Below are 14,658 nucleotides of genomic sequence, written 5' to 3'. Positions count from 1 at the left end.
AAGTTAAATTGTCATATTGAAACAATTTTCATTTTCAGTGTTTCTTCTTTAGACTTTTTTTTAAAGAAGTATGTTACCTTGTGTAAAATGGCCTTGTGATTTTCATCATCTTACTGTAAAATACCCAATTATCCTAGCCTTCAGTTCTTTAAGTAGACTGTATAATCGAAATTCATTTTCAGATGCACAGTGGTTTCAGTTTTAAGTGTGGGTCAGGTAATGATGGCCGCTTGACAAAATGAAACAGAAGAAAAGCAAATTTTCCCAACTTGGCTAAAATTTTATTTTCAAACTTATATTTACAATAAGCAGCATTTGCTTATATCACATTACATATGTAATAGCATCAACTGCCTTAGCACTGAACTCTTAATTTTTAAAATATCAAATTGCTTAACACTATTCAAACTAACTTGATTTTCCATTATGCTGCTTGTTTTTCTTTCATTTTATCTAAGCTCTTCCTAAATTTACGCAGAAAATTGCAGTTTTTAAATTGAAATATGGGTCTGTGGTTATTTTTTTAAAAGCAATGGATTGATGGGATATATGTACTTTTTTAGAACAAGTAACCAGAAAATGCCACTAAATGATACATTTTTTAAACTGATAAACATTTTATTTCTATTTTCATTTCAACACATGTCCCAAAGACTAAAGCATCTGTTTTATTTTAGATAATAGTACATTGTATTATAACTTAATCATTATATTTTTGCAAATGATTTTCATTTTCTTGGTGGTAGTGTTTAAAAAGCTCAGCCAGGCGCGGTGGTTCATGCCTGTAATCTCAGCACTTTGGGAGGCCGAGGCGGGCGGATCACGAGGTCAGGAGTCCACAACCAGCCTGGCCAACATGGTGAAACGCCATCTCTATAAAAAATACAAAAATTAGCCAGGCGTGGTGGCACTTGCCTGTAATCCTAGTTACTTGAGAGGCTGAGGCAGAAGAATCACTTCAACTCGGGAGGCAGAGGCTGCAGTGAGCTGAGATCACACCACTGCACTCCAGCCTAGGTGACAGAGTGAGACTTTGTCTCAAAATAAATAAATAAAAATACAAAATTAGGAGGGCATGGTGGCACTGCCTGTAGTCCCAGCTACTGGGGAGGCTGAAGCAGGAGAATCACTTGAACCTGGGAGGCAGAGGTTGCAGTGAGCTGAGATCTTGCCACTGCACTCCACTCTGGACAACAGAGCAAGACTCTGTCTCGAAAATAAAATAAAAGCTCATAGGCCAGACATGGTGGCTCACGCCTGTAATCCCAGCACTTTGGGAGGCCGAGGTGGGTGGATCACTTGAGGTCAGGAGTTCTAGACCAGCCTGGCCAGCATGGTGAAACCCTGTCTCTACTAAAAATACAAAAATTAGCTCAGTATAATATTGCGCACCTATAATCCCAGCTACTCGGGAGGCTGAGGCAGGAGAATCCCTTGAACCCGGGAGGTGGAGGTTGCAGTGTACCAAGATCATGCCATCATGCTCCAGCCTGGGTGACAGAATGAGACTCTATGTCAAAAAAATAAAAAGCTCTTAAAGTGGCAAATTTTTCTAGTCATAGTTGATTTTATGTTACTTATGTGTAGTACACATATTACTATGAAAATTTTGAAAAAAATTCTTGAATATCCTTAGTGTATCATTTTTTATGTAGGTTTGTTTCAAAGATAAGTTAGTCTGTTATCCTTTAATTACATGAAGGAAAATAACCAAATAGCATAAAATAATGTTTAGCATAATTAGGGGAATTAATTTATCTAAAGTTAAGTATTTAAATTACCTACTGGCAAATGTTGCTGAATAGCATCAGCTTTAAAATCTGTCACTGAGGCTACAAAATACCTCTTGCCTGATTTAAAAGCTCTACGGTGGTGAAGTATAATTCACATATCCTTTTCTTAGCCCTCAATATACACTTAAAATGAACTAAGCAATCACTAATGACCACTCGCAAATTGCTTTAATTTAAAAAATTAAATCCTTCAAGATTACAAAATAGATTATTCATAGTACTAGTGGTCATTACACTATCTAAATTGACATCAATATGACAAAGTTATATTGCTGTATTATAATGAAGACTTAATCGGTTTAACGTAATACTGAAATTATAGGAGCATAGGTATATTCATCATACTAAAGCACATTGTGATATTTTAATGCCTAATGAAAATAATTAGGGTATTTGTAAATGAAATTCTAGTTAAGTATTTTTGGATGTTAAGACAAAACATAGTTATCCTCCATCCATTGTTTGACAAGGTATCAGTTGACTAACACTTGACTTTGCCCCTGTTAATTATGATAGGGTGAAGATTTCTTTTCTTGCATTAATTGTGGTGACTTTGATTTGCAGGCATGAACTAATCACATTTGTGGTTAATATTTTTTCTTCATATAGATAGATATTTTTGTTGAGATAAATATTTTAAATGCCATCACACTTTGGTGGATATTTTTTTCATATCCTCAGACTGATGAAGTATTTCTGGAAGCCCAGATTCAGAATATGACAACCTCACCTATGTTTATGGAGAAAGTTTCATTGGAGCCATCTATTATGTACAATGTAACAGAATTAAATTCAGTCACCCAAGCTGGAGAATGGTAAATATTAATTATGAAGTCTTTATCCTTGTTTTGAAAGATACATGCTTTTCTAAACATCCATTCCTCTTGAGTGGGTTTTTTTTTTTTAATTGACTTTTTTTTAAAATAATTTGAGGTTCATAGAAAAATTCATCAGAAAGAAGAGTTTCCACATACCCTCTTCCACCCCTCACAGTTTCTCTTGTTATTTACATCTTGTTTTTTATTTTATTTTTATTTTTATTTATTTATTTATTTATTTTGAGACAGAGTCCAGCTCTGTGGCCCAGGCTGGAGTGCAGTGCTTGACCTAGGCTCACTGTAACCTCCACCACCTGGGTTCAAGCAATTCTGGTGCCTTAGCCTCCTAAGCAGCTGGGATTACAGGTGCATGCCACCACCCTTGGTTAATTTTTGTATTTTTAGTAGGGGTAGGGTTTCGCCATATTGGCCAGACTAGTCTTGAGCTCCTGACCTCAAGCGATCTGCCTGCCTTGTCCTCCCAAAGTACTGGCCTTACAGGCGTGAGCCACTGTGCCGGGCCTACATCTTGTTTTAATGTGGTACATTTACTACAATTGATGAACCAATACTGACAGTTATTACTAATGTCTATAATTTACATTAGAGTTCACACGTTTTGTTGTATGTTTTATTGTTTTTGGTTTTTGGTTTGTTTTAAGAGACAGGTCTCATTAATGTTGCCCAGGCTGAAGTCAAATTTCTGGACTCAAATGATCCAAGTATCTGGGACTATAGGCAAGCACTGTAGGTTTTGACAAATATATAACATGTATCCAACATTACTATATTATGCAAAATAGTTTCACTTTCCAAAAAATCTCCTGTGCTCCATCTTCATCCCTCCATTACATAAAAATAAAGATCCTAGCCCTTTGCATTTCATGTTTTACTATTCAAAGCACTTGGTCTTTTAAGTCTCATAAAAATCCAGTGAGGTAATAGATATCATTGCTATCCTGCAAATGATAAAACGAAGGAATGTGAAGGAATGGTGGAGAAGTTAAAAAGAGTAAGGGTAAATGTGGGTTTAAAAAAGAAATACTCTCTCAACATCAAAAGAACATAGGAATAGATGATTTAATATTTTGTGAAAAGGAAATACATATGCCTTTCCATAGCTAATTTAAAAGAGGAAGAATAAATGTAGGGTTGACAATAATACAGATAAGAAAGTAATAGGCTGGGTGTGGTGGCTCATGCCTGTAATCCTAACTCTTTGGGAGGCTGAGGCCAGAGAATTGCTTGAAGCCAGGAGTTCTAGACCAGCCTGGGCAACTTAGCATTTTTTTTATTTAGCTGGGCATGGTGGTACACTCCTGCATTCCTAGCTCCTTAGGAGAGTGAGGCAGGAAAATCGCTTGAGTCCACAAGTTCAAGGCTGCAGTGAGCCATGATTGCACCACTGTACTCCAGCCTGGTGACAGAGAGAGATCCTGTATTTTAAACAAAAAAAAAAAAAAAGAAGAAGAAGAAGGAGGTAATAGCTTCGGAAAGCATCTGAATTTCTTAATTAGGAATGAAAAGTTTGCTTTTATATTATTAGGTTGGTTACACACAGAAAAGTTCATAGCCTCCTTCATCCTCACTGAGGAAACCAATTTTCCATTCTTTTCTAGATCTTTTAGTTCATTTTGAAAATTACTTTAGAATGGCATGTCTCTTATTATTCTAAACTCTTATCTTTGATAATTTTAGAGAAAAGAGACAGGATACTTAAGGTTCTGGTTTCTGTTGCACTTTTCAGTTAATTGATACATGTTCAATTTTATAAGTAATATATTACATTCTATTATAAAGAACCTCCTTGAGCCCAGAAGTTAGAAGTTACAGTGAGCTATGATTGTAACCACTGTACTCCAGCCTGGGTGACAGAGCAAGACCCTGTCTCTTAAAATTATTTAAAAAAAAAAAAAAAAACCGGGCCTCCCCTTTCAGGGTCCAATTACTATAAAGAACCTCAAGATTTTCGATATCAACTGAAAAAAATGAAGGAAAAATAAATCATTTCAGTATACATTCTTTTTATTTGTGTTGAAATCATTAACATGTTCTGTTGTTGATCTTTGGAGGGTACATCATCCAGTTCCTATCCTAAGGAACAATCACAGCCATGGTTTTTCTTTTAAAAGATGCTAGAGAATTTTCTCCATCTCTGTCTCCACCCCTCTCAGTGTGTCTACATTTGGGTCAAGAGCATATTTGCAACCAATGGATACACGCCAGTACTTATACTGCCTAAAGCCAAAGAAGGAATTCGCAGAAAAAGCAGGCATCATTAAGGGAGTAACAGTGATTGGAAAATTGGATATAGTATGGAAAACAAATCTAGGTGAAAGGGGAAGGTTACAGACCAGCCAACTTCAAAGAATGGTGAGTTTGGAAAAAACTTCACTGGGGTTTTGGTGTGTGAGAGACAGGCAGTTAAAACAACTTAATTTTTTCTACATCTAGCAGTAAAAAAATTGGAGCACTATAAAAGGCATTAATACTACTATAGAAGAAAAGATTAATAGTTTCACTGATAGATAGGTAGAAAACTGGTGTTGCCGTGAATGAAAAATGGTCAAATGTTAATTTATCCTTCATACATGTGTTATTTATCAAACAGAAATTAAAATAACTTTATCACGTGTCCCTCCTTTGGTAACACAGGCCCACTCTTCTGACTTCCAAACACATTAAGGTTTTCTATTTTGCAATGTCCTGAAACTCTTGGACTTACTTCATTTACCTACTCAGTTCATACCATTTTTAAGATGTTAAAAAAGGTGAGTTCTACTAAAGTTATCTTATAAGCATTGGTTGCATATTTTACCTAATTTCTTCTCTGAGAGTAGGGATAGCTATCAGGCTTCTTTTTCTTATGCTTATAAGAATATATAACAGGATTCTCCTCCCTTTATGCTGAATATTACCTGTTTTGATATATTCCAAATTTTACTTTTCTTTTCACTGTTTGAGGCAGTAATTTTAAAAAATGATGATGATGATGATTATGATGATCCCTGGGCCCACTTAAATATAGCCATTAGTTATTTTTCTACCACGGCCTGTTCCAAGCCTTCCTGTTGTTATAGTCCATCCTCCTCTGTGCATCTTGTAAAAAGTCATGATTTTCTTCCTGGCTCCTTTCAACATTATCCCACTCTTTCTTTAGACAATAACTGCCTATTTAGAGTTACAGACATAGAAGCCACAGCATCTGGAAAGTGTCCCTTCAAGTCCCTGAAATTTCTTTACTGACTGCTCACCTGTGAGATTCATCTTTACTCTACTGAACATGGAATACTTATTTATATAACAAAAACAGTCCAGGTCTGCCGTGCTATTCCACAGGCAGTAGCTGCCAAAGAACTTAAAATGAGGGATGAATAAAGTGAATCAGAAGTATTTTCTTAGAACATCAGCTTGGAAACTCAACAGCTGTTGAGTAAATGTGCTGCTGTGGTGCCTTCATTAAAATGGAAGGGTTTTGTGATAGATAATACATTAACTGTGTTGCTTGTTTTCTTAGGCTCCAGGTTATGGAGACGTTAGGTTGTCTTTGGAGGCAATACCAGATACCGTAAACCTTGAAGAACCTTTTCATATTACCTGTAAAATAACAAACTGCAGGTAATGCCACTGTTTGTGGATGAATGTCCTTTCTACCTCACCTACCTAGAAGAGAATTTTAAAATCTTTTTGTTACTGTCTCCTTTTAAGTTTTCCTCAACATATAGCCTTCTCTGATGTTGATATTGAGTACTGTAAAATTCTTCATCTGGTAGCAGTATAATTACATATTTTTAAGGGCCTATTGTATTATGCATCTTCTGTATTTTGTTTCGTTCATGTGTCACACGTTATGAGGTAGGTATTCATTGTTTATACTTCCTTCACCAAAACATGAACTAATAGGTTCTTATGTATTAATATATTATGAATTGAAGTAGTAAGATTTTTTGAGGCATACTTGTCCTTGAGCTGTATCTTCAGTATTAAGAAACCAAACATTGCTTATGGATTTCATGTAAGGGGAAATCATTGATTCGAAAACAGGGTTTTGACAGTGAAGAGAGAGCATAATCTGAACTGTCAGGAAGCAAAGAGCACAGGGCTTTGAAACCAGAAAAAAATAGAATTAAGTTCCAGTCCTATGCCCTCTGCTCTTACTTGTATTACCACTTGGTTTGTATTATTATTTGGGGTATTTTGATATTATTGCAGTGATGAATCTCAGCCCTCTTAGTGTGAATGTATAATCCTTTTAATTCCATATTTATTCTGACTTTTTTGTATTAGAAAGATAGGAAATATTTATCCTTCAAAATTACAGAAATACCCACTTCCTCTATGAAGCTACCCAGACTTTCCAAAGCACAGGTATTCATGCCTTCTCTATCATAGAAAATATTTACTTCGTTTTTTTAGTTACACTCATATATTGTGTATTTAGTGACACTCATATATTGCTATAAGTATTAGTCTCTTTCTCACTCAATTGTGAATTATTCAAGAGAAAGGACATGGCCGTTAGTGTCTGCCACATCGTGAGCTCAGTAAACAATACAGGGCAAAGACCCTGTGCTTGTAGGGTGTTACAGGGTGTTGGGGAATTTTTTTTTTTTTAAGTTTTTTCAGCAAATCAGTTTATTAACCAGCTCACAAGTGTTATTTTTTTCAAAAGTTAACTTCTTTTGGTGTTCACTTTAACTTTTGGTGATTGAAATAAGTTTTCTAAAAAGCACATGTCTTTTATATCTTTAATTTTCTCTCTATATAAATGTCATTCCCTGCCCCTACACACCAGAGAGATGCACAGACACATGCATATAACATATATAAGTCTTACTGAATTTTTGTGAAATTAACAATATTCACGTAGTACATCTACCCTGGTCTCTGGCACATAGTAGCCATCTCAAATATTTGTTAGGGAGATACAGACATATACAAGTTAATATTATAAAGTCAATATGTCTAAAAAAAAAAATTTAAATAAGCAATTTAAAATTTGGAGCCAAGTATAAGAATAAATAGCTAAAAGAGCCGTAAGTAGCCATGAATGGTGGTAGGAGACTATTTTTCATTATGAGTCTTTTGGTTATTTAAAAAAGAACAATATGCATACTTTCATTAAAAGTTGTTTTAACTTATTTAAGCTGAACCGGTGATATCTGTTATAAGCAGAAGTAGTCTTTTCTTGGTAAATAATCCAGTTAGCAAACCTGAATAGTATTTACGTCTTATGAATCCTGCCAGTTGTTTCCCAAGTTATGGTAAAGTAACATAGATTAAATATCAAAAGGACAAGACCAGAATCAGTTGTTTTCTTCTTTTCCTGTAGAGTACCTAACAGAAATAGAATATATGGCAACAAGATTAGTCACAAATGTGTGGAAGTCTCCCAGAAAAATGGCAGCACCAGATCAGGACCTGGAGGCCAGTGTTGAGTAATAGAACCAGAAGGTCAACATCAGACAGGCAGACTAGTCTGAGGCCATTTTAATTAAGTGCTAGAAGATGTGACTTCCTTTCATCTTCCTGATTCTATCTTAGGTGACATATAAATGTTGTAATAGCTTTTCTCTTTCTGGTTTTTATTCTCCTCGATATGGAGAAAACAAGTTTACTGTCAATAGTAGAAATATCGCAGTACCTCTTTGTGAAATGAACAAGATTTATTCCTATTATTCTGATTCCTCCAGCAGTGAAAGGACTATGGATCTGGTTTTGGAAATGTGCAATACCAATTCCATCCACTGGTGTGGAATTTCAGGAAGACAGCTGGGAAAGCTGCATCCAAGTTCTTCGCTCTCTCTTGCCCTTACTCTGCTTTCTTCAGTACAGGGACTGCAAGTATGCTGTCTTTTCAAAAATTCCAATATTTGGGGGCTGTTAACTTACAAAAATTGGTTTTTCAATGCATCATTATTTATTGCTATAACAAATTGTTTGGTCCAAAATGAAAGCTATATTCAGAAGGTTTGCACCTCAAAATTGAGTAATAATTAATGAAATGTCTGTACAAAATAAAGTGCAAGCAGTGTAAAATTGAAGTCTGTCTTTGTTTCAAAAGTCATTTGTGATAATCATATTTCCTCTGAATGGATGAAAAGTTAGACTCATCTTTCTCTCTCTCTTTCAATAGAGCATCTCTGGCTTAAGACTAACAGACACATTCTTAAAGAGAACATATGAATATGATGACATCGCACAAGTCTGTGTGGTATCTTCTGCCATTAAAGTGGAAAGCTGAAGGAAATTTCCAGTGTTATGCTTTTCATTTAGTTTCACAGAACTGCTTTTTGTCCTTTGTAAAATGATGATGTCAACAATGAAATAAATATGTTATTTAAATTTCTTTCCTGTAAAATAGTTAAAATATTAAATATTTGTTTTGAAGAGATCTGATTTTATCTTGTAAGTTATGTTCGAAATGAACATGTGTAGATTTTCTACACCTATTTAACTTCATTTCATTTTAGATGACCACTGGACTTTGTTCTCCGAAAGCTATGTATCTGAGACCATTTGTCCCTAGCCAGTATCTAGAACACAAGTCAGCAAACTTTTTATGTAAGGTACAAGATACTAAATATTTTAGGCTTTGCAGGCCATAAGGTTTCTGTCACAAATACTGAACTCTGCCATTGTACTGCAAGAGCAGCCAGTAGGCCAAAAAAGTACAGTGGTGTACATAAAAAGCAGCAACTGGGCTCGGGAAGCTGAGGCAGGAGAATCACTTGAACTCAGGAGGCGCAGGTGGCAGTAAGCTGAGATCATGCCACTGTACTCTAGCCTGAGCGACAGAGCAAGACCGTCTCCAAAAAAAAAAAAAAAAAAAAAAAAAGGCAGCTGGACAGATTTGGCCTGCAGGGTATAGTTGGCTGACCTCAATCTAGAGGAAAGAGTTGTTTCTTAGAACTTTGTAACATTTTGTTTAGAAATATTTCAGTTAACTCCAGTTTTTTTCCTAGCTATTCAGTCAGCAGAAAATGTTTGCTTAAAACAAAGGGGGTAGTCCTCTTATAACCTGATATTTGTTAACACAGTATAAGCTTTCTAATTGTTTTCAAAATTACTGTAATGGTTTGTGTCTGTATTTGTATATTATACCTACAAACATACATGTCTTTCAGCTACTGAACAGATCAGAATTGGTTTTACTTTTTAGGTTGTTGATTTTTTTCATTAACTATTAACTAAGAATAATACTTATTATAAGCCAAAAATTGCTGGGGTTTTTTCTCATTGATTAAGCCACTTATTTTTATATGGTATATTTAAATAATTTCTATCTTCTGATATGATTTTAAACTCTAAATCATGTGTTACTGTTATAAAACTTTCTCCATGTGATCACACTTAGTTATGAGCAAAGCAGTGAGAAAGTTGAGGTGATAAACAACTTTGCAGCATTAATGTAACAAAAAGTTTAAGTATTTTGTCAGGAAAACAAAAGCTTAGGCTGTTAAATAAAAGCTATTCTATTTTGGTAAGTTGAAATTCAAGAATGTATATATAATTTCTTAAATGTAAGAGGGCATTAAATCAAATACAAAATTTGGTTTTTCAATGCATCATTATTTATTGCCATAACAAATTGTTTGGTCCAAAATGAAAGCTATATTCAGAAGGTTTGCACCTCAAAATTGAGTAATAATTAATGAAATGTCCGTACAAAATAAAGTGCAAGCAGTGTAAAATTGAAGTCTGTCTTTGTTTCAAAATGATTAAGATTGATTAAATGATGAAATAATATTTTATAGCCACTGCACTGGATACTTGGATTGTTTTTCAAGCATCTTATGACTCAATCTTCTGTTTCATTCTGTTTTAAATCTTAAAAGTAATATCATGGTCACTTGGAATTTGCTCTGTACTTTAATTATAGTCTCTTCTGTTATAAACAATAACGTGGACACATATTTTTCATAATTTAAAGATTAGATAATGCCATCTTAGAAAGGATCTGTTTAACCTATATTATAAAAGTTAGATACACAATTTGGTACATTAAATGAAAATGTCATTTGCATATATAGAACCTATTCTGTTTTACATAGTATCATAATAGCTACAGCTACTACAAGAAATGGAAGTCAAACATTTAGTAGGATGCTTAAAGAGTTAGTTTAATAATGTCCTCTTACTTTTCTACTTAGATAGCAACTATATTTCCCAGACAAGCAAGAAAATATATGGGGCAGTTTTTATAAATTGAAAAGTAGCTAGCACAGTCCAACCACGCAACGTTTTTTTGAAATAGCTTGCAATGCTGTGATTCCAGAGTGATCAAGGTACTTGAAGAGCAAAAATGGCTTGAATAGAATGGAAATGTAGGTAAGTGGACAGATAGCATCTGGATTGAATTTGTTACAGGTGGTATATTAGCAAAGAAACAAATAGAAAAGTGAAATGGAAGAAATATACCAATTCCCATTATTTCATATAAAAAAATGGCTAATTTACAGATGTTAGCACATGAAGACATTGTTCTAAAGTTTTTTTCTTATAGTATCTTTGGGTAATACTAGTCAAATAAAATGAGTTGGGAAGTATTTTCTCCTCTTCTGTTTCCTGGAAGAGATTGTTAAGAATTGCTATTATTTCTCCCTTAAGTGTTTGGTAAAATTCATCATTGAAGTTATCTGGGCCTGTAGTTTTCTTTCCTGGAAGGTTTTTAACTTAACCACAAACTCAGTTTCCTTAATAAATACGGGTCTGTTTAGGTTTTCTATTTCTTCAGTGAGATTTCTAGTTTGTATCCTATAGGGAATCTGTTTCATCTAAGTTGTTAAATATACAATCCTTGAGTTGGTCATGGTGTTTTCTAGTTAGCCTTTTAATACCTATAGTGTCTGTAGTGTATCCCCTCTTTCATTTCTGACACTGTGAATTTGTATCTTCTGTTTTTCTAGGCAGTGAGCTAGAAGCTTATCTTATTGCTCTAAAAGCATTTTAAATGCACTCAAGATAGTTATGTTAGAAACTTTGACTTCTTATTCAACACTGAATATGAGTGGCTAATTTTTAATTAAGAATCTATTTTGCTTTTTATATCACAGTAATGACTTCTATGTGATTAGTAGTACTACTTCATTCTGTGTAATACTGGAATACTAAGAGATTATTCTAACTTAGTGAAAAACAAAGTTGGCTTAGATGGAATACAAATTTAACTTCTGAGGGCCGAAGACTTGAATTCTGCTTTTTTTAAATTCTGCAGAACTATATATCTTCATACAGATCATTGTAGCTTTAGCCAGGTGCTTAGGTGTTTGCAGGTCTAATTGAGAAACCTCTAACCTAGTGTTCCTCTAAGTTAGAGTCCCTGGATCTGTTATCAAAACCACCTAGTGTACTGTTTAAAATGGCCATTCCTAGGCCTTATTACAGGACCTACTATAACAGAATTGAACACGTGGCCCTGAATCTGCATCTTTAATGAATTCTCCAGGTGATTCTTACAATGAAGTTATAGAACTACTATTCTGACGTCATAAAGGAGAAAGAGAAAAGTTGGTTTTTAAACCTCAAGATACAAAATAATTAGTCTTAGTCTCTCTCTTTTTTTTTTTTTTTTTTTTTGAGATGGAGTCTTACTCTGTCACCCAGGCTGGAGTGCAGTGGCGCAATCTCGGCTCACTGCAACCTCCGCCTCTCGGGTTCAAGTGATTCTCATGCCTTGGCCTCCCGCGTAGGTGGGACTATAGGCGCTTGCCACCAAGCCAGGCTAACTTTTGTATTTTCAGTAGAGGTGAGGTTTCACCATGTTGGACAGGCTGGTCTCGAACTCCTGACCTCAGGTGATCCCCCCGCCTCAGCCTCCCAAAGTGCTGCCATTACAGGCATGAGCTACTGCGCCCGGCCGATTAGTCTTTTGATAAGGGTTCTATAAGGCCTAATCATCTGCATTATTACTAATTTAATTTTATATTGCTTCCTGGCCAGGCACAATGGCTCACACCTCTAATCCCAGCACTTTGAGGCGCCAAAATGGGCAGATCACTTGAGGTCAGGAGTTTGAGACCAGCCTGGCCAATATAGTGAAACCCTGTCTCCATTAAAAACAAAAATTAGCAGCCAGGCATGGTGGCCCACGCCCGTAATCCCAACATTGGGGAAGCCAAGGCAGGCGGATCACAAGGTCTAGAGATAGAGACCATCCTGGCCAACATAGTGAAACCCCGTCTCTAGTAAAAATACAAAAATTAGCTGGGCGTGGTGGCGTGTCCCTGTAATCCCAGCTACTTGGGAGGCTGAGGCAGAAGAATCACTTGAACCCGGGAGGCAGAGGTTGCAGTGAGTCGAGATTGTGCCACTGCACTCCAGCCTGGCGACAGAGTGAGACTCCATCTCAAAAAAAAAATAAAGAAAAATTAGCTAGGCATGGCGGTGGGCACCTATAATCCCAGCTACTTGGGAGGTTGAGGCTCGAGAAGCACTTGAATCCAGGAAATGGAAGTTGCAGTGAGCTGAGATCACAACACTGCACTCAAGCCTGGCAAAAGAGTAAGACTCCATCTCAAAAAACCCCACAAAATTTATATTACTTCCTTTTTCAGTTTTCCCTTGTAAAACTTGTGAAGTCATTACATGTCAGCACCAATTTCATGATTAATAAAAAATATACTCTAGTTGGAATTAAACTCTCATCATCAATGTAGTTAGACCCATGCTATTTATGCCTAATGCCCCTTTTCTCCACTAACTAATATGGCATCTCATTTATAATAAAATATTTTAAGTCTCCTGTTATATTTAAATTGCATCAAATTTAAATTATGTTAATTATAAGACTGGCATGCCAAGCCAAATTATCACAGAAGCTTACATGAACAAGCAATGTTAGTGATAGATGCTTTTTGCTATCCATCAAATAATTACTAAGTTTTCTTTTTTTAAAAAATCAGTGTTTATGGGCACACAATTAAATACCATTTAGAACATCCTTAACTTAGGACCAGGTCACTGGCTTTGTTAAAATATATTTATATTTGATAGTTTCCAAGGTAAGGTTACCACTGGGGAAATTGTGATAATTAAATCATACAGTTATATCACTGACCTAACCAGTACATTAAGGATTTCTAAATGTATCTTATTGTGTGTTTAGCATAAGTGGCCATGCTAATGTTATCAATACCAAACTGCAGACAAGATTAGTTAAGAACTATGCAGAAAACCTGAGCATCCTCCCTTACTTTCTGTACATTCACATTACCAATTTTTTCTCTTCAAAACATCCCTTGCATCAAGTGCTACTTTCTAACAGGTCTTAAGATTCTCTGTTCACCAGAACAAACAACATTAAAGATCATATTGGTTCCCATATTGGTTCCCATGTTATATATTCATTACTGATAGCACTTATCAAAGCTAAACGTAGACAATATTCCTTCTTTCCTGACATACTGCTCAGTGGCAAGTACACTTCTTCTCAACCAGCATAGGAAACCTTTCCTTTGGGTCATTTCCCCTCTCAAAAAACTGCTTAAAGGAAATTGGAGCTAAAGAGCTTACCAACAAATAGTCCTACTAGAGTTCAATAAATATACTTTGCTATTAAGTCTAATATACAAATATGATAGAAGTTTGAAAATGGAACCTTATCCCAGTGCTGTATTGGCACTCAACAAGGCTAGTGATCACTTCCAAAGGAGTCATGTTACATTTTGAGTTTGTCTGTGATAAACCTATTGTCTAAACAGATTTATTCTTTAAGAATATACACAAGAGGTTTTCCTCCATTATTTTCACACATCAGATATGTTGTTTGGTTTTTTGAACAAGGGAGGGGACTATCTACAACAAATCATTCATAGCCATAAACCATTTGTATCGGGCTTGAGCCCCGGGTGAAATCAGGAATGCTCTTCAGCGCTGCTGCTGAATGATCTGCTCCGGATGTGATTTCTCAGTTGTTCTATAAGTTCAGGATTTTGTTGCTGTATCTGCTGAGCAAACTGCTGTCCCCTGTAGTAAAGAGGCAATGTGGTTTGAATAGGGAATTGCCAGTCACATTTACCCATGCAAAAAGAACTGCAGAAAATGTG

General features: G+C 35.5%; 2 protein-coding genes across 8 annotated transcripts in view; one reads left to right on the top strand and one right to left on the bottom strand.

Moving 5' to 3' along the window:
- Nucleotides 1–10,310, top strand: part of TRAPPC13 (trafficking protein particle complex subunit 13) — a 41,234-nt gene extending 30,924 nt beyond the window's left edge. For 2 of the 4 annotated variants that reach the window (XM_007973938.3, XM_007973936.3), the window contains 5 exons: nt 2,475–2,608; nt 4,786–4,984; nt 6,129–6,229; nt 8,308–8,455; nt 8,748–10,310. In XM_007973938.3, the coding sequence (XP_007972129.3) occupies nt 2,475–2,608; nt 4,786–4,984; nt 6,129–6,229; nt 8,308–8,455; nt 8,748–8,855 (690 nt within the window). In that variant the 3' untranslated portion in view covers nt 8,856–10,310. Of the gene's footprint in view, nt 1–2,474; nt 2,609–4,785; nt 4,985–6,128; nt 6,230–8,304; nt 8,456–8,747 lie in introns of all 4 variants that reach the window. The other 2 variants (XM_007973937.3, XM_007973933.3) reach the window with 1 other exon arrangement.
- SGTB (small glutamine rich tetratricopeptide repeat co-chaperone beta) overlaps nt 10,163–14,658 on the bottom strand; it is a 60,520-nt gene continuing 56,024 nt past the window's right edge. For all 4 annotated transcript variants that reach the window (XM_007973948.3, XM_007973947.3, XM_007973946.3 and 1 more), the window contains one exon: nt 10,163–14,578. In XM_007973948.3, the coding sequence (XP_007972139.1) occupies nt 14,467–14,578 (112 nt within the window). In that variant the 3' untranslated portion in view covers nt 10,163–14,466. The remainder of the gene's footprint in view (nt 14,579–14,658) is intronic.

Source organism: Chlorocebus sabaeus, chromosome 4, assembly GCF_047675955.1.
Source record: "Chlorocebus sabaeus isolate Y175 chromosome 4, mChlSab1.0.hap1, whole genome shotgun sequence".
In the NCBI taxonomy this organism is placed as follows: domain Eukaryota; kingdom Metazoa; phylum Chordata; class Mammalia; order Primates; family Cercopithecidae; genus Chlorocebus; species Chlorocebus sabaeus.
This window is presented reverse-complemented; position numbering and strand designations above follow the sequence as displayed.